We start from the raw sequence: 20,162 nt of genomic DNA, 5'->3' as shown, positions 1-20,162 counted from the left end.
ATCTTTTGTTTACCAAGTTAAGAGGGAATCAAATGTAAAATCTATAGCAGTGCAGAAACTAACATTCATTGAGAAATTCAGATCACATTGTCCCCATTTTCTGCTCTTTTGTATTTTAACATTCTATTTAATAGAGCACTCAATGTTAGAAAATAAATACTGTATATATAGAATACAGAGGGTAGTTTATAACACCAGTATTTTCCCATTAACAAAAAATCATTAAAAAAGCAGTAACTTAACAGACTGTCATATGGTGCAGTCCTAAAATGTGTGCTAAACAGGAAATTAGCTCTAATTTGAATTTTATTATATTTTTGAAAAAAATTACTTATATAGGGTTGTTTTCATTGTGTTGGCAAAATAAGGCCAGTGTTCCAAATGATGCTTTTGAAAATGCAGTTGGCTAAAGATAATGGCATTAATTATGGCCCTATGACCCAAGGAAAAAATTTAGTCCTGAGATGTCTGTGTTTTGTTTGTAATTCATCAAAGTATATGGAAAAGGGTAAATCGAAGGCTGGTGCTTACCTGCAGAACACCAAAACCTAACAAAGCTGGTTTTCCTCCCATGTTAAAACCAAGCATAAGCTATAAGAGCAAACAGCAAGGCTTACAAAATAAAGTAGTATATCTGTGGCAAAACACCTGATTTCACCTAGTACCCACAAACCTTCCTTCTAGGCTTTTCTTGGAACAAAAACTGTCTAGGCTGTGCCTGGAGCTTCCTTTCCTCTCAATGTGCTTTGAACTGAGTCACTCGTACACAACCAAGGGAAGCTCTTTGTCAGATGATTCAAACATACTTGCCTAAGTCTTTGCTCTGGGCAGCAGCCTATGTATTTCGTTGGTTTTGAGGCCGCCTGTGGTCACCTATAGTTGGGCCAAAAGAAGTGTCATTTCAGCTCAACCTACAGCAATGGTCTGTTTACAACAGAGCTGATATCAACTGATACCTGTAGAAGTCCTGTCCTCCAGAAGGTGGAGCAAAGATTTCCTGATTAGATTCATGTTTGTAGTAAGGTTAGAAAATGCTGGCCTATGAAAGCCACCTTTAAACATGCTTAGTCTGACTTCTCCTATTTATCCATGGCTGTTCATGGGATTCACTACCCCATTCATTGTCAGACTGACATCTGCTCTTGATGAGCCGAATCTGTTCTGTAGGGTCAGGGGAAGAATAATGTTCATGTGAACATGTGATTTCTCCATGACACAGATGGCGTGATCCCAGGTATGAAAAAAAGAAACCTGATGCAGGTAATCTTCCAGAGAACAGTAACTGCTCCAAAAGTGATATTAGATACACAAACTAAACAAAATAGAAAGTAATTTCTTCCAAGCAACACATATTTGTATATTTTGTCTAAAGAACAAAGAGTAAATATATTATTTACAGTGCTGGAAGATGGGGTAAACTTGACTACAAAGTTATATTAATATCAAGCAATAGTGCAGTAAAGTATCTCAGGTCTTGTGCATTTTGTTACAGCTTTCTTCATATGGTGGCTTCCTAAGTTACCAAGTGAAATCTTTTGGCTTACCTAGTGAGGGCATGGTTCTTTTGGATAAAAGACCTGATATACAACTAACAGTAAGTTTTGAAATATTTTTTTTTTTCTTTCAAGCAATACCAATACCATGATTTTTTCTGTTACCTGACAACTATGGCAAATCTTGATCCTATACTGTGCTTAACTTTTGTAGCAGCTTGCTATGTTTCTGTCACAAATGGTGTTCCCCAGGGCTCAGTACTGGGGCCGGTCTCATTTAATATCTTTATCAATGATCTGGATGAGGGGATCGAGGGCACCCTCAGTAAGTTTGCAGATGACACCAAGCTGGGCGGGAGTGTTGATCTTCTTGAGGGTAGGAAGGCTCTGCAGTGAGATTTGGTCAGGCTGGATCGATGGGCTGAGGCCAATTGTATGAGGTTCAACAAGGCCAAGTGCTGAATCCTACACCTGGGTCACAACAACCCCGTGTAACACTACAGGCTTGGGGACGAGTGGCTGGAAAGCTGCGCCACGGAAAAGACCTGGGGGTGTTGATCAACAGCTGGCTGAATATGAGCCAGCAGTGTGCCCAGGTGGCCAAGAAGGCCAATGGCATCCTGGCTTGTATCAGAAACAGTGTGGCCAGCAGGACTAGGGAAGTGATTGCACATTTTCACTCGGCACTGGTGAGGCTGCACCTCGAATACTGTGTTCAGTTTTGGGCCCCTCATTACAAGAAAGATATTGAGGTGCTGGAGCGTGTCCAGAGAAGGGCAACGAAGCTGGTGAGGAGTCTGGAGCACAAGTCTTGTGAGGAGTGGCTGAGGGAACTGGGGCTGTTTAGCCTGGAGAAGAGGAGGCTCAGGGGAGACCTTATCACTCTCTACAACCACCTGAAAGGGGGTTGTGGTGAGGTGGGTGTTGGTCTCTTCTCCCAAGTGACTAGTGACAGGACAAGAGGAAATGGCCTCAAGTTCCACTAGGGGAGGTTTAGATTAGATATTAGGAGAAATTTCTTCACTGAAGGGGTTGTCAGGCATTGGAACAGGCTGCCCAGGGAGGTGGTTGAGTCACCATCCCTGCAGGTATTTAAAAGGTGTGTGGATGAGGCGCTTAAGGACATGGTTTAGTGGTGGACTTAGCAGTGTTAGGTTAACGGTTGGACTTGATGATCTTAAAGGTCTTTTCCAACCTAAACAGTTCTATGATTCTATGATTCTGTAAAAGTGATTTTACTGCATTTTGCTGAAAGCCATCAACACACCTATCTCTGTTGTCAAAGTAACATATTATTAAGCATAACTGACTTGAGAGCAAATAAAAAGATAAAAGAGGATTTTATCTGTAAAATACACCTGTGAAAAAAAATTAATTAATGCCTTGCACACTTGTCAACAAGTATGGCCTCAACTCTGCAAACTATGCCCTGGATTCCATGTGTAATTAATCTTATTTTCTGTGAGAATTTTCTTCAGCATAAAATTAAGCATAAGTAAAAGGCTTCAAGGGACTGAAGTAAAAATGCATTTTAGGTTAACAGTTTTTTAATTTAACCACTTTAGGGACAAAATTGAAATCTTTTATTGTTTGTTGGAATTCCCAAGGGGGTGTTTTTATTTCTTCGGACCATCAGAAATACTAATTCAGTATTCTGGGATTCTTACTGAGAAATATGCCTCATAAAGTACTACAGTAGTATTCAAAGTTGTTTGTGCACCAGGATGCAAAGGAGAATGTTTGAAAATGCAAAAACATTTTTACTCAAAAGCAATAACTAGTTCCTGTGAAAATTTATTAGCATTAATTTAATTCTCTTGGTATTTTATTTGAAAGCAAGGTTGTTAATAGGCAAAAGCAGTGAAAACCCTGCTGACACTAGAACACAGTGCTTGCTATACCACTTCGCTGACAAAATGACATCCGGTTTTCCTAGTATTAGTTGTTTTTTATCCCCAAAGAACAGGAGTAATGTGCTTCACCATATTTTATTGCATCTGAACACTTTACCTTCAAAAGTAGTGAAAAAGCAATGTTATATCCTCATTCTCACATAGGGCCAGCAAATGAAAGTTGTTTATATGGATCCCAACAACCCACTGCCTGACCGTCAATATTATGGCCGTGTGCAGCTAGTTGAGGTAAGAAATGAAAATGGAATGGCCTCCCCTTTTCTTCCCAGTGGCACATAAAAAATATGCAGGTAATATGTGCAGAAATACCAAATACTTAATAATGTTAATGAATATAAACTTAAATACTGTAGACCTTAAATATAAACATTTTTTCTCTCTTACCACCACATTGAACCTAGGTTCTGGTTCATGCCACTTAATTTTAGCACCTCTAATTTAGGCATCTTGTCCAATGTAGCCCTTAGCACTCCCTCCCAGGGCCAGGGGAGTAATACTGAATCAGTCACCAATGGAAGATGATTCATCGCAGCCCCAGACATGTACTTAATAGGGATGGAATGAACTGTTATCTGTTTTCTTTGGTGTCTAGGTGCCTAGTTTTGAATGGGAGTCCAACATTCAGGCGGGTGAAGTTAGCAGGGATTATTCCTACCTTAAATCTGTGCTCAGAAGGTCAAACCAGGTTATTTCCATGTCATGTATAGGCAAAAGAGATAATGTTTCTTCAGGCCAGATTCCATTTTCAGTAATGCTGTGTCTATTAGTAGCAGGAAAGCACGTGAAGCCAGCCCTCAAAGATTAGATATGTAGGACTTCACTTACTCTTAAAAATAAAAGCATTTTCCTCCCCCTTTTACGGTTTGGTGGGTGATACCTCAAAGAAATTTGGATGACTGAAGAAGAACCTGTATGCTTCTTCACTTTTTGATACCTCAAAGCCATACGTACCTTGCAGAGTACAGGGTATACCCCTTTTTATGCTCATTATTCCTGTGTTAACATTCATTATATTTATTTTCCTGACCTCTATTTCACCCCACATCCCTTGACACTATAGGGGTCTGTTCCATGGGGTTTTTCTCCCCTTTTTCTCTCATCCTGTCTTCTTTGCAGATACTCTTTTTAAGAAGCAGCTGGACTGTGCTCATTTTGTACCCTTAATGTGCAGGGAAACTTCAGGCATGCCAGCAGCAATAACCTTGTATCCAGAGAAGAACTGATGATAATCCTGTCTAGACTAGATGGTTTACACATCAGAGGCCTTTACTTCACGGAGACTCAGCGATTAACCCTTGGTGAGGTTGGGCTGGAAGAAGCCACCAGCGCAGGAAGCGGCAGCGTTGCATACACTGTAGAGACATGCTCCTGCCCTCCGGAGTACGCTGGTGACTCATGTCAGGTAGGAAGCGTTTGCCTCCACACTGTACCATTATCTTCTGTCTTGCCTACAGCTATACATACTGGTTTAGTTAGAGGAACAGGCTACTTATTAAAGTAATTAAGCGTGCTTCTTGTAAGCGTGTGCACTTTCAATGGCTCAAATACTTTCACTGTCTAAGAAGCACTGTAGGGTTATTCAACTCGTGATTGCTTTTGTGGAGCTGTGAATGTCATTTTACATGTGTAAGACACTATAATGAGGGATTCTTCTGTGATGCCCTGTAAGAGACTGAATAATCTCAGTCAATACTTTAATGGAGAGAAGGTCAGAATTGACTTGATCAAAGTCTGTGAGACCCTACACAGTGGAGAAGATTCCTGGTATTCTTTATTTTAGCAGGGTCCAAAGGAAGTAACCTGAACTTAGATAATTCTGGATACTTTCCTATTTTTATAGGAAAATGTTTGAAAGCTGAAGTTAACATATTTGCAAAGAATATTTGGAGATATTTTTATGAAGGATAATGTAAACATTGTAAAGTAATACCGTTACCTGAAGAATGGTGAAATCCTAGCCGCAGTTGTATATCCTGTCCCTGATGCTGCTCCTGTAGCTGTAATTCTGGTGGTTGTCACTTTGCTTAGCTTAGAGCTTGACTGTTCCCATGTGTAAGCACCCAAGGCAGCAGAATAAAGTACCGGAGAGATAAGCGGTGTACAAAGTGCACAAAATATGAGCAATTATTCTCTCAGAAAATATTTGAGGGTTACCATAAAGCAGGAATTGCTGTACTAACTTTGCAAATGTTTTTGAAATGAGAATGAAAGAATAATATCTAGATCAGAGCAGCTGCAGAGACACTGAACAAAACAACATTTACGGTTGGCTTATCTCTTGTGTGTGCATCCACTGCTCAGAGCAGCTCTTCATCATCTGTTGAATACCATTTTGGAAATATTTCTAGAAATTTATTTTTTCACATATTTGATGTTCTGTGCCAAGTGCAAATTGATATGCATTGACTGAAATTCCTACTGCCGTCCCATTGCTTTCAACATACTGCCTTTATAAATTAAGGTGTTGGGGTTTTTTATAGTACCTGGTGAAAATACGTAGCCAAAGGAAGTGATCAAGACACTCACCTGGGTAGTTCATAAGCCCCGTGTGTTTATGCAGCATTACTCAGGCAGTGATTTACTGCTCTAATCACCCAGCTCTGTCTGGCTGCCTTGGGTGGGGAGGAGGTGATGCTTGCCACACCCCGACTTAGGTATATATTGAGCTACAGGAACTGCAGGGTTACTCGTTAACCTCAGGAACGGTAATGTGTGCTGTACCACTTGACTCACGTATGAAGTTTAAAGGTGGGGCCCACCATAGCACAGAGCCTCGTTAATCTGAGTCAGAAGCTGGAGAATAAGGGAGAGTATAAGAGAACGGGCGAGCGCCAGAAGGATAGCAGCGTATGTTCACAGTGGAGCTAAAGTAAAATGATGGCCCAAGTGCAGAGGCTGAGGAACATAGGATGGCTGGTTGTCACGTTAGTAGCCCTGGGGCATTGTTTAGCACAAGATATGCAACAGAGGCTATCGTACCCTCACCTTCAGGAGTGGAGTCAGCAGCAACAAGTTCAAAGGGATTTTTACCTGAGACAGGTAATTTGTTCATTTTTCCTTTCTCGCTTGCTTCCTTCTTTCTCTTTGTTTTTAAATGAACTAATTTGATAACAACTTCTACGTTACTTAATATAAAAGTAATAAGGCTAATCTTCTTATGTCTGAAAGTACTTTGCGAACAAAAGCGTGTGCAAGAAGTTTCTTTTAAACTGCTGTTTACTTGAAAACAATCAGCCTGAACTCCTGAGCACTTGAAAGTGCCTAGAGCTTTATCTTAGTGTGGAATGAATTTCTCTGTATCACGAATGCTGCTTCAAAACCAAAGTGCCCACGTACTCCAAATGTGTTGTTTTAAAGACAGCATAAATAGAAAAACAAAAAGCTGCATAGATTTTTTTCCAAATGCACTTGGACATATTTTTAAAATGAGTGATTCATTTTGCTCTCCAAAAAGCGACTTACAGTAAATAAAATTTATATGCATTGGAGCCTATATTTTACTTAGTCATGCTGTTTAATGTATTTCAGGCCCTGGTTTCTTCAGAGGCTGTGTATATTGGCTCCCTGTTGTTCAGGGAACATATTCACCTTTTTAAAAATGTATCTGAAAAAATTCAAGTGCCTATTCTAAATTCAGTCCTTGCTCACACTGAAGTATTAAAAGCTGTTGAGGATATTAGTATTCTGCATACTTTTTTTTTTTTTAATTTATCCCACATGTAAAGAAGGCAAAGGTGCCACTAGCAACTGTAGTTTTAACAGCAGTAACTCAGTATTCCTTTCGGGATCTGCTTTGGGAGAGATGAATATTTTTTTTCTCTGGTAGGTACATGGTTGATAAATTCACTGGTTAATCCTGTCCCTGCATAAATACTTATACCTCAAACCACTGGAGCGTGATGTGAGACACTGTTCCGCAAACTCTTTGCCCTTCAGATTAGTCCCATCAGTCTTGATGGTGCAATTGCTATGAGAAAAGATTTATGGCTTTAAAGTTCAGCTATCACTTGTTTTCTGAATGCCACTGGGCCAGCCCCTAACGGTGAGGTACAGGTGAGGTGTAGGTGCTGTGCAGAAGTACATTGCCGGAGGCAGGAACCTGGGAGGTATTTGCTTCTTGGAGAGCACAGCTTTCTCCCCACTTCTGTACAGCCTCTGATCTTCCTTGCACTAGTGAAAAGGAGCTAGGGAATAAAAGGGATAGACTTATGTCTGGTCATTTTTGGTGTAGTTGGTGTGTCAGGAGGATGCTGAGCAGAGAAGATGGGCATGAATATTTCAATTGGTCTGTATACGGGAAGGCTCCATGCCCAGGAAGAATTCCTTGTACTTTCCCTACCCTTATGCTTTCCCTGCCCATGCCCAGCAAGAAGCTGGTTTTAACATATTAGTTACTACCTTCCTCGTGTAGGCTAACAAACTTCATGTCTCTTGCTTCATTCATACTGTTCCTCTGGTTCAGCTCCCTATTTAAACCCAAGTTTATCTGACGGGCTGTGCTTCTGCTCCTGTGCCCTCAATAGCTGAACATTCTTCTCATGCTTCCTGGGTCTCTGGGACAAGCCTGTACTTAGAAATTAGACTGCTCTAGGTTTTGTAAAATCACCTAGCTCTGTCTAAGCGTGGCTTTGTATAGCTCCAAGTAGACTTATCGTGGAATTCGTGAAAAATTCATGTAAAAGATATCTCATTAGAAGTATTTCCAAGGAATACATCATAGTTAAATTAATATCAAGATTTCGTATAACCACTAGCTATTATGTGAGATTTCCGTATGTTCTTCTTTGGAAGACTGTAGTATGAATCTATATTCAAATCTTTTTTTGTGGTTTAAAAGTCATATTATACACCTTTGTACATAGCCACAGGAAATGTGTTTTGCTCGGAGGTTAGAGTCAAAATGATGAAATCCCCACTACCACAGAGTGTAGACGTTCAGATGCTTAGACTGAAACGTCTTCAGCTCCATTCTTCATTGCCATTTGTTGCATTAAAATACTTATTATTTAAGCAATAAAATGGGCTTAGAAGAGCTTGCCAGGAAATGTACATCTCCACTGCTCCTTGGAAATGGCAAACAATTTCAAAATACCCTTTCTATAACTTGTAAAACTTTCTTTCTGCCAACACTATTTTTTTTCTCTCTGTTTATTGTCTAGGAATGTGGTCTTGGATTTTATCGTGAGAATAAAGGACTATTTACTGGACGCTGTGTCCCTTGCAACTGCAATGGAAATTCAAATAGGTGTCAGGATGGTACTGGAAAATGTATTGTAAGTAAATACTAACATTCAAGAAACGAATTTGAAAAAAAGGAGAGAAAAAAAGCATTTATCTTACTGTAGCATAGACTACACAGTATTGTTAAATTCCTAGCAACTAAAAATAATCCTTGCATGCCTCGTTCTCTATATCTTGTACTGTTAACGAGCGTAAGTTGCATACACTTAAATGTATGTTTAACGTACTGTGAGTGATTAGAATAATTTGTGTTCTTGTTTCTGTTTTCCTCTTTCCCGTGTAATTTTTGTTAGCTCATGGTACAAAAAGGCACCAAATTAGCACATATGTACATGTTTGTAGTTATTTGTAATAAATATGGGGTCTTATTCTGTCATATGCAGTCTTTAGGTTTATACGTATATACTAGGGTTTGCCAACGCTGGCAAATAGTGCATTAATGCATAGCATAGCCTTTACAGAATCACTTTTTTAATCAGCATCAGTAAATCTCCACTAATCTTAATTTACAGCTAGGTGGATTAAAAAATATTGGGGTAAATAAGATGAGATAAAGGGGATAAATGTTAGATTAATTAGAAAATTTCAGCTGTTACAGAAGATATAGTGGGGCAGATTCTGCTCCCTGGCACACCGTATTAAACCAAAAGCAGCCTCATGGGAGTGGATCAGCCCTCATAGCAATGCAAGTGTGACATTTGGCCGACTGTGCTTCTCCAGCCTATATCCCTGACGCTTCTTTGAACAGTTTTTTTCTGAAAAATTCCCACTTAAAAACTTTTCACTAATTTTTCACTTACTGTGTAAACAAGAACCTTGCCAACATCTTTCATGGTCTGCCTTCTCTGTTATTTCTTCCTTGTTCGTGCTGCATCCGTTCTGCCTGCGGTGCATTCCTGCGCGTTATGTCATTCCCCCCGACTTTGTCTCAACCAACCTCTTGCTTTAATGGAAACTATAAACCAATTCAGCACATTCTGGGGGATGACTTACAGGCCGCTGCTTTGGAGAGGCAGGGCAGGCCGTGACAGGAACGTGCTGCAGCAGAGCTGTAAAAATGAGGAAGTTTTACTTCAGATGAAAATTATAAAGGGAAAAAAAAGCAAAACTCACTTTTACCTCATGAAGTGTGTGCTTTAGGTCTCTCTTTGCCCCCCTCCTTGTCACAGCTGGATTAACTTTCAGGTAGATATAGCTAAATCAACACTTGGCCCTGGGACAAAATTTAGGGCAAGAAAGTCATCCAGGATAATGCGGTGAAAAATGAAAGCCCAGAGGGCCTGTATTTCTATCATGAGCCTCCACCTAATAAGGAGCAAGTTTGACTCTCTCTAGAGGCGCCACGGGACACAGACCCGCAGCGGAGCGGAGAAGACAAGGAGGCTTCCCAGTGGGGAGCCATCACGTTTCATATCCAAAGTGCAAAGCTTGCTCATCTGGCCTCCTCCTTCCTGCTCCTCAGCTGGAGCGCTGGACCCCAGTACCTTCACACGCCAGTGTCTCTCCAGAGAAGGCTTTGTGAGGCTAAGCCCGGGCTGACTCCTTCCTCTGTGGCGGCAGCACAGTCCTCCCCGGCTCAGGTGATAGCTGTCCTGCTGCGTGCTGGTGGAAGGAGAGGGGTGCAGGGCTGCGCTGCTGAAAGCGGAGGAGAACAGGGTGCAGGAGGAGGTGGAGAAGACAGAAGAACTGGTTCTGGTGTGTGGGGAAAAGCCAGCCCTCTGCCATTAATCAGGCTTTGTCTCCTCGTGGTCCCTGCCCTTCCTCCTGAAAGGCATGTTCCCTCAGCAGCAGCAAAGTGCTGAGACTTGCTTATCCCGTGACATGCTGTTTCATGTCACGTAACCCCATGTACAAAGGTGTTTCTGTGGTGGCCCTGACACACTCTGCTCTGGCTTCCTTGTACCATACGGGTGCATATGGAGTCAGCTGAGAGTTTTCCTTTCGGAGTTTGCAATACTTGATGGTTTGGAGATGCTGTGGCTCCAGGGGTGTCTCTAGCTCTGTGACACTTGATGGAAGACCTCTGAGGGAGCTGCTGCTCTGGCTTCATTCCACCATGCCTTGGGAGCACTGGATTATGTTCTCCAGCCCTACTACACCATGTAGCTAGAGGAACAATGTGGCACATTCAGAGCGGCTTATGTGTGAAATATCTTAAAGTTTCTTCGGCAGTTACGGAATTGCTTCAGATGCTATAGTTTCTATAGACAGAGTGAGCAAAACAAAAGTCAGGAGGTAAACTTGGGGGGGGAGGTTGCTCCAAGATGAAACCAACACAGATATTTTTAAATACCTCTCTTTTACTCTTTTTGCAGTTTAATTTATTCTTCCGGATTATCAAAATTTACAGTAATTATTCAGAAACAGTCTGAATTTTCCATGAGCTTTTTGCAGGAATGTATGCACCAGCTTTTATAGAGGCTGCATTTTAAATTGGTTCCTTTTACAAACACATCTAAGTGTCTTCATCTTACTTCAGCTTCCCCTAGTTAAATGGCCCATATGTGAACTGGAGCTTTTCCTGTTCTTTCCCAGAACCTTTCACAAGTGAGCCACAAATTTAGTTCTTTAACTAAAATGAAGACAAATTAGGGGTTACTACGTGCAGAGTCTGAGGGAAGGGCTGTTGATATGGTTGAGGGAATCTGGGTGTGAAGAAATGTGGAGGAGAATGGAGTGTATGAGGAGAGGCTGAACTGTTTCTCATTTGTAGGGGAAAATGCCCCTCTGCTGCAAAACATGGTAGTAGGGCCTTCAACCATAGCCCTAAGCCATCAAAGTCCATGAAATGGGAGTGCAATCTGCTCAGTGACTGCTTCCAGACAATTATCCACTTTTTTTTTCCATCTTTCCCTTTATTAGTACACCCCCAGCTCAGGGGGACAGTGGATCAATCTGTTGCACATTGAAGAAAACAGTTTTAGAACTTGGGAGCTTTAATGCCTCGAAAGTTGGTCACATGGAATTTTTATCGCTGCTCAAAAATGTATTTGAATAACTTCTGTTTTAAATTAGCATTGCTTTAGGTAATGCAAAAGCAACTTGCTCATCCTCTCCCCATGTAGAATCACAGAATCATTTAGGTTGGAAAAGACCTTTAAGATCATTGAGTCCAACTGAACGTGTGTGACAATTAGACAACACCAGGAATAAGAAAGTTTCTAAAATAAGATATAATTCCCAACAATTTTATCATGGAAAAAGTGGCTCAGTTGTATCAGTTTCAATTGTTTTCCTAGCCTTTGCTTTTCATTATTTATTCCAGTTACCCCAGATAAATACAAATTACATACACACTGGAAAAAGTACATGAAATTCAATTCTGATCTGAATCTACTAAAAGAAATACTTTTAATGTTAATTTAATGGGATTTTTTAAGAATGTACTTGGGCACAATTAATTGCATGCTTTTAAATGGTATCTGCCTTCTAATTAGTGTTAAAATGCAAAATCTGAAGTTCCATTTAAACAGTGATTTTTAATTGAAATATCAAGATATAGAGAGAGCATTAATGGAATGTTCCTTAACAAACTATGTATCTGATTGAATTTCTTTAAAAATATGTTTCACGCTGCTTATTTATCTGTTGCTTTTCCACCACAGTGAGCAAACTGTGCTTTCTACAATTAGAGAATGATTGGAATCAATCTATCCTGGTTATGAAGGTAGTTTGGCAATAAATGTTTGATTATGTGGAACGGAAAGAACATATCCTCTCAGTAGATTGGCTATAATTTTTTTAAAATAATAATAAAGTCATATTGAGTGGTAAAGCACTGTTAACTGTCTTGCTTGTTTGCTTTTTAAGAACTGTCAGTATAATACTGCTGGGGAGAAATGTGAGCGCTGTAAAGATGGTTATTTTGGAGATGCCACTCAAGGTTCCTGTCGGGCGTGCCCTTGCCCTTATACAAACAGGTACAGTAAAAGGTCATGAGTAGTCAAGCAGAGGACAAAGGGGAGGGGAAAAAGAAAAAAAGAAAAAAAAGCCCCAACCCAATCCTCTGCTACCGTAGGAGGATAATGATCTTCTGTATTCTCATATCACCCAACATGGTGGGGCCTCAGACCCGTTCGAGGCATGTTAGACCAGCAGTAACTTGGTGCTCTGTCCCACAGGATTGTGTTTTTCAGTGAGCTGAGTATTCCATTCTCACTCAGTTCCTGAACCACAAAGGCATGCTGCTCATCGCCTGGGGGAGCCCCAGGCAGTTGCAATGGGCTTATGTATAAAACCACCAGTAACTCCTTCATAGTGAGAAATATAGGATGGAATTCTTTTCCCTTACTGGGCATATCCAGAATCTTTCTTGTTTACTGAAATGCAAGATGTAAGTTATCTTTAGTCTCACATTTAACACCATTACTCTGGCTAGGAGATAAGTGACAATGATGAAACAAGCCTTTATATGAATTCAGAAAATTGAGTAAGATGCAAAAATAATATAAAAATGTTAAAGCTCTTAAGCACATATGTAGATTTCTGAAAGAGTATGGTTGCTCTTCAGGTGGAAGCTCCGTTTGAAGTGCAAACATACTCAGCTAGAAAAAATTAAATCTCCTTGGCTCTAATAAGGTTGCCAGGCTTTTAAAATTGGGCAGTAAATTGCATTTTAAATGCATGGTATGTTTAGCCACATTGTTTGTCATCATTGGTCAGTTCTGAAACATGAAATTTGTTAAATAAAAGCAAATTTAAAAAAAATATCTAAGCTATAAATTGCTAAAGGCGCCACATAGTATTTGCCAGGTGCATTAGCAAACACCAAGTAGCCTTAAGTAAGAGATTTACACTAGCAGACAATAGACAGGTTTTTCATTTATCAGAGAACTCTCTGATAGATTGGTTTTGACAGCATTGGCCTCTTCTGCAGGTGCTTGCCTGAGGCTGACTGAACATATTTTTAGTCATCTTTTGCTTTAAGAGTGCTGAAACACCTAGGGAGACCATAAACCTGTGCAGTTTCATAGCTGCACATTAGGGTGGTAAATACCATTCCTGACATAGGAAATGCACCCCACCTGGCATTATTGGAGTTGACAATTTTCCACCTAGTCAAGTTATATGTAATTCTTATTGCAGATATCTATCTTTGATACACAGACTTGCTTCATCCAACTGTTCATAGGTTAAAAAAAGGAAATAGCAAACATGGCCTATCCTCGCTTCAGCTCCTGCCTTCTCCTTACCAAACATCAGCCAAATAATGGTTCTCCTCCCCAGAGAAATGTGAATCTAGAGGAGTCTGCTAGAAAGAGCAGACAAAATTGTTCATTGTGTTAACCAGATGTACTCTAGAGCTCCCCAAAATGGTGCACAACTCTATTCTGCCTTGGTTTAAAAAAAACCCCAAACAATATTAGCTACATGAAAATATCCTCTAATGTTTCCATCCATGAAAAAAAAAAAGCTATCCAAACAGGAGGAAATGTTGTCTAGCATAGGCTATTGATTCTTGTCTAGTAAGTGAAAATAGCTACCCAGACTTGTTTTATTTTACAACATCACTATTAACGTTTATTTTAGGCATTCCTTTGGGTAGTGAACTATTATACTCAGTCCAGAGGGTCAGGAAATGATTATTTTTTAGTCTAAGGCAAGAATTTAGAGGGAAAATGTGAAACTTCAAAGAAGTAATCACAGCAGTTTATCTAGAGGCAATTAAATTAGCTGAGAAGTAATTTGGTGGTATAAAAACTTTTTAATCTGAAAGTCATTTAACTGAGCTTAGCCTCTAGAGTGTAAAACCTGTTTGATGATATGCTCACAATAATATTTTTGCTTCTTCTCAAAGATTTGCAACTGGCTGTGTGGCAAATGGTGAAGAAATTCAGTGTCTCTGTAAAGAAGGCTATACTGGCGTTCGTTGTGAACGGTGAGTGACTTGTTTTTCAAGGCCAAGGTTTTTGAGAGGCACCATTAAAGGAGGTATGTCTGTATTGGGTAATATATGGATGTATGCATATGCATAGTATGCACACACTTGGGGAATATTTATATAAACAGCTGCTATAGTGTGGTGTTATAGTATAATTCTAGAGGTAAACACAATGCTCCCTGAAGAAATGTAAACAATTCTCCACAGCCTATTTAGTGACTAAACAGTTTTTATGATGCAGAGAAGCGTCAGCCTCTTTGCCTAGGCAAAGTGCCCTGTGCCTTGCCTTTTATCCTGCACGCTTTCTGATAATGACTCCCACTTACTTTGTCCCTTTTCAAGTTAAAAACATTTTCCCATTTCCTCCAATTTACCTGATGGTGCTTCAGGGTTTGTAGTTATCCAACAGCAACCACATTAACACCATACCCTTCACCCCAAGTCATTCTGATGTGCTCCACAGGTGGAGCGTACAAACACAATGCTGAAGCTATCTCTTGCTGGAAGATTGCAGCAGTTTGGGAAAGAACAAGAGGAGCAGCATGGCAGTTTCAGGCAGGCAGAGGAAGCAATTTCACTGAGTTTCAAATCCAGGGGGAATTTAAGTGTAATGGAGTGGTGCTATCTTGTATGGAAACTTGAGGCCAGTAAGTCATGATGTCTCACCTGAAGACAATACCTCCAGTAGCACATTGTCTTGTGCTTCAAGACTGTTACCTTTGACATCTAAGCTGCAGGTTATAGACAGATTTTCTCTTCCAGATCCATCTGTACCTTAGCTGCTCATCATGGTCCTTTAATCACACATTACCACCCCTATAGATCTTACAACAGAATGACTTCTAGGAATATTAGCTAGCCAGTCTGGACAATATATTTTATAAATATTTAGGGATCACTCACACAGACTACTTTGCTGGCAGATGGCAAGAGGAGGTATCACCCAGCAGAAGGGTGATAATGTCATTCAATGCCATTTCTGTTTGAAATCTCAACATGTGCTTGTGGTATGTGTTTTCTGGTGGGATCACAGACCAGAATGGTATGGCTTGCTGGGTTAAGCCTTGTCAGATTCTCTAGGTATGTATGTATCTGTGTGCATTGTATTTTTTCAGATTGAGTGAATTATTCCTGTATGAGCATTGTGGGAGTTCTTTTATTTTTAGAAAAAAATTCTGCAGTACTTGGAAAGATATTTTTAGCATAGTGCAGAGGATATTGTAAACCAAAAATACACCCTTTTTGTCTAAGTCAAGACATGAAATCAAAAGTTCTTGAAAGTTTCTTCAGGAGAATAATTGGGTTTTTTTGTCAAGGGAATGTATATGTCACAAAAGTAGCTTCAGATATTTAATAAAAATTACTTGTATCTCTTTATCTAGCTGTGCTCCAGGATATTTTGGAAATCCACAAAAACATGGAGGCTACTGTCAGAAATGTAATTGTAATAATGGACAGCTGGCTAGCTGCGACCGCCTGACTGGAGGTACGTGAGGGCCTGTGAACATGGAAGGGAGTGGTTTTCTCTCGGGGAAGCAGAGAATGAAGGTACTTAGATCAGTTGAACTGAAGGAAAGATGTAGACTTACAGGAAATGCAGAGCATTTTTAACAAAAAGTAAGGTTTCCTAAAACATAACACCATGGTAATACAAGGGCTGTCTTGAGTAATCGAGTTCACCCTTGTAAGCCATTTTATGATGTATTTCCCTTCATAAATACTACCACTTTTATTTTGTTTTTCTGTTTCACAAGTATGTTTTTAAATGCATTATGGTTCATCTGCTGACATGGTTAAGTCATATCTTGCCAGTCTGTGTTATGGGCTTATGAAACCAAGCAGTCTCAATATGCCTTTTTAAAATGTGTTTGGGACAGATCAGTGGCATCTTCAGAGTCTGCATCAGGCACCTGCCATCTTAGGTATCCAAGCTAACCCCTGACTCAGGAGGCTGTTTTATAAACCCTGCTATACACCATTCTGCCATCTAAGACATCCGTGATTTTCCCAGTTTGAGTCACGCATGTACTACACTACTAGTAAGCTCTTAAAAGAATATTATGCCACTGGCATATGTTTGCTTTATCTGTTACAATTCTGAAGTAAAGGGCCGGAGCCTACATTCCTCAGACTGTCTTTACCTCAGTTCACTTCAATCCTTTGGGATACTCATTTCCATTCAGAAACACGTAGGCCACTGCTCCTGAAAAGGACCTTGATTCTCACATATTTTCATTCCCCAATAAAATTACACTCTTCTTTCCCTGTAGGCAGCTTTTCCTCCTCAGATGTTAGTGAAGTGTCAAACTAATAACTCCTGATATTTCCATGCTTTTCATTTCTCTGCACTGTTCTTCATAATGCATTCAAATGACGGCCAAGGATCACCTTATCTTTCCTTGTCACAGAAATTAGAAAATCAGCAAGTGGTGTGAACTGCTGTTGGCAGCTGGTGCAATTTTTCAATAGCTGGTTCTCATTTCATATTTCATCATTGAAGTAATACATCTTTATTATATTTATAACTTACGTGGAACAGATCCAAGCAGTGTTTGATGTTTTGTCATTCCTTTCTTTTTGAAGCAAGAGTTTGCTAGGACAAACTAATCCGTAGGGCAAAATTCAACAAGCCAGTTTGTTTTCAGTTTGTCTCCAACTATATATTCTGTTCAGCCATCTCTTTCTCCACATTAGGAATAAAACCCTCTGTGATCATCAGCACAGCATGTTCTAGCAGGTTTCTTGTGCGTGATGTTCGGCACTTGGCCAGACTTTTTCATTTCACCATTTCTTGGCTGATGTTGTTTGTGCACAAGCTGTAATAATAGTTTTATTTAATTGGTACTTCACAGCGACAGCTGAAATGTGTCTGGTGTTAGCTGAATTACACAACAGCAGAACTGCACGGGTATTTGAATTTCAGAATAATTTCCTTCATTCTCTTACAAATATATTCTTTGATGCTTGTCTCCTTTTGGCAGCAGCGCTCACTACCAATCCCATTTCACTTCCTGATGACTTAATGTGCAAGTGCCAAAGGAAATGGCACAGCTAGGCAGTTTGTTCCAGGCTGTTTCATGCTGCTGTTAAAGTTCAGGTCCAATTTTATCACTGTAACCTCTCACAGTTGCAAGCTGTTGTTGACTCTTGACAGCAGCAGCCTATACACTGAGTGCATCCTTTTCCATCAGAGTAAAAGACATGCACAGCCCTATTCATTTTCAAGAGGAGATGAGAGTTTGGCAATAGGACCAAGCCCGTAAAAGGGACTTGGGCATCAAGACAGGGAGATTCCTGTCCTGTATGATGGCATTTTTAGGAGCCAGTTCCTCTCCTGCCTCCTGGAAGTTAGGATCCCCGGATGTTACAATCCCACATGCACCTGGAGAGTGTTAAGCTTCTCCTAACGGGGCATGTAAAACAAACAAACAAAACAAAACAACACACTGGACAGGCAAGTCACTTGTGCTAGCTTGTTGGAAAGTCTGAGGGCGATGTTTGTTATATACCACCTGTATCTGTGGTCTAAGCTCCGTGCCTTGGGTTACATACAGTGCTTCCTTCCACACATACACTGTGGATTTCTCAAGCTTGATTAATCCCTTAATCTTGCAAGCTGTGACAGGTATGAAGGAAGGCCATAAACATTTCTCAGCTCCTTGTGGGTAAGACATCCTTTGGGGAATCAGAATCTGTGGTTTGAACGTGGATGCTAAAGCAAATAAAGGGCTTTGAACCTATGTCCTGGGTAAAATGGTTTAACAATATAGTCTGGGCTCCAATCCCTGTGGTGTTATTTTAGGCAAATTCTAGCAATACATTCAACACACTTGATGTGAGAGAGCCTCCTGCTGCTACCCAAGTAGGATATATTGGGGGCAATACAGTCAGTTTCCTTCAAGGGATGAAAAAGGTGTTGATCTCAGCAAGGCATAAGTGGGAGCTGAATGTTTTGGCATGCTCAAGCCTTCTGGGCATTTCAGCTCGTTCACAGTGGGCATGGATTTATGAAAGGGCAGCACTGTGTTTTAATGGCTGCTAACCATGAAAAATGAGGGCAAAAATGCAGTAGTAGTATTTCCATAAGAAAACTTTGATTGCTGATGACAGTCTTGTGATTTCAGAATGTTTCAATAACGAACCAAAAGATGTGGATCCCAATGAAGATTGTGACCGTAAGTAATAAAATAGAACTGCACTTAGGTTGCCTTCTGCTGGCTTTGGATACATACTGATGACTCTTTTAAGGGTGGCAGAGTTTAAAAAGGACTGGAGGTGTCCTGTAATGAATCTTTTAAAAGCAAACATTCAACCAAACACTTGGAAAAATTATAAAAGAGGTGGTCAGCTAGCCAGATGTAAATGGGACCTCCTCCTATTTCTGGCTTTGGTCACTCTCCTTAATACTGTGGGCTTTGTTGTTGCCTTTGTGCTTCAGGTGGCACCAGATGACAAGCATCAAAGTGTTTCCGCTGTATCTCATTTATTAATGTACTTAGTGAAATGTTCTCTGCACCAAATATCAATAATATATATTGTTTTCCTTTGCTCATGCTCCCTCCAGCTTGCGATAGCTGTGTAATTACACTGCTGAAGGATTTGAGCACAATAGGTGACGAGCTTCAGCTGATTAAGTCTCAGCTGCAAAACGTCCATGCCAGTACCCACACACTGGAGCAGATGAGACATCTGGAAACACGCATCAAGGACTTAAAGGTAGGCACACATAAACAGAAAAGTGGATTTCAGATTAAGCGGATAAGAGCTGAACCTAGGAACTTCTGCCATCTTTTTGCCAACTTCCAAGGAAACGTACATCAACTTCTGATTTCAAATACCAGATGCTGACAGCACTGGGCTTCACCTGTTAGAAGACAGCTATTGTTTCCATGTCATCCTCTGAAATAGAATCAGTATCTCTACTTTTTCTGAGGCCTGCTCACCTTGAAAGCTGTATCTCTGAGGTTTCCCTATAGCTCTGTCTTTTTCCAGCACTTCATGTCTCTGCATTACCAAAAAACCCCAACATTCCAATTCTCAATACCAAAATTAATCCTAAAAAAAATTTCTTTGGTTGGAATAGCAGTTGCTATACTCACAGATAAAAAAGCCCAGGTTTTGGGCAGCCATTGGTCAGCCTTCATGTCAGTAATGCTACTTTTATTTACTTTGGGTAAGGATCTAATACAGTGAATTTTTGCTTTTTGTCTCCTGTGTATGGGTGATTTATTGGATTATTTTTTTCTTTCTTTTCAGGTCTTATTGAACAATTACCGTTCTGTTGTTCATAATCAGGGTTCAAAGGTAGATGAGTTGGAGACAGAATTTATTAACCTGAATCATGATATAAATGCTCTTCAGGAAAAGGTGACTTACCAAATCAATTTAAAAATACACATCTCTTGACTACATATTAGCATGTTGTATCCAGATATTCTTAATCTAATTAGTTTTTTCCCTTGCTAGGCTGAAATGAACTACAAAGCAGCTGAGATATTATTTCATAATTTTGGCCAAACTCATCAGAAAGGAAAAGATTTGGTTTCACGAATAGAAATAGTTGTCAACAATATACAAGGTAAAAATAGTTTCTAACTCCATAACATGTTTTGTTTTATGGAATCTTTCCAGTTT

General features: G+C 40.1%; 1 protein-coding gene across 1 annotated transcript in view; it reads left to right on the top strand.

The window, feature by feature from the left end:
• LAMA3 (laminin subunit alpha 3) overlaps nucleotides 1-20,162 on the top strand; it is a 124,733-nt gene that overhangs the window by 76,387 nt on the left and 28,184 nt on the right. The window contains exons 37-47 of the mRNA XM_059815873.1: nucleotides 1,493-1,594; nucleotides 3,551-3,634; nucleotides 4,578-4,808; nucleotides 8,566-8,679; nucleotides 12,458-12,567; nucleotides 14,445-14,525; nucleotides 15,911-16,014; nucleotides 18,653-18,703; nucleotides 19,093-19,244; nucleotides 19,785-19,895; nucleotides 19,995-20,106. Of these exons, the coding sequence (XP_059671856.1) occupies nucleotides 1,493-1,594; nucleotides 3,551-3,634; nucleotides 4,578-4,808; nucleotides 8,566-8,679; nucleotides 12,458-12,567; nucleotides 14,445-14,525; nucleotides 15,911-16,014; nucleotides 18,653-18,703; nucleotides 19,093-19,244; nucleotides 19,785-19,895; nucleotides 19,995-20,106 (1,252 nt within the window). The remainder of the gene's footprint in view (nucleotides 1-1,492; nucleotides 1,595-3,550; nucleotides 3,635-4,577; nucleotides 4,809-8,565; nucleotides 8,680-12,457; nucleotides 12,568-14,444; nucleotides 14,526-15,910; nucleotides 16,015-18,652; nucleotides 18,704-19,092; nucleotides 19,245-19,784; nucleotides 19,896-19,994; nucleotides 20,107-20,162) is intronic.

This window comes from Gavia stellata, chromosome 3 (genome assembly GCF_030936135.1).
Source record: "Gavia stellata isolate bGavSte3 chromosome 3, bGavSte3.hap2, whole genome shotgun sequence".
Taxonomy (NCBI): Eukaryota; Metazoa; Chordata; class Aves; order Gaviiformes; family Gaviidae; genus Gavia; species Gavia stellata.
Note: the sequence above shows the minus strand (reverse complement) of the source record. Positions and strands in the feature narration are given on the sequence as shown.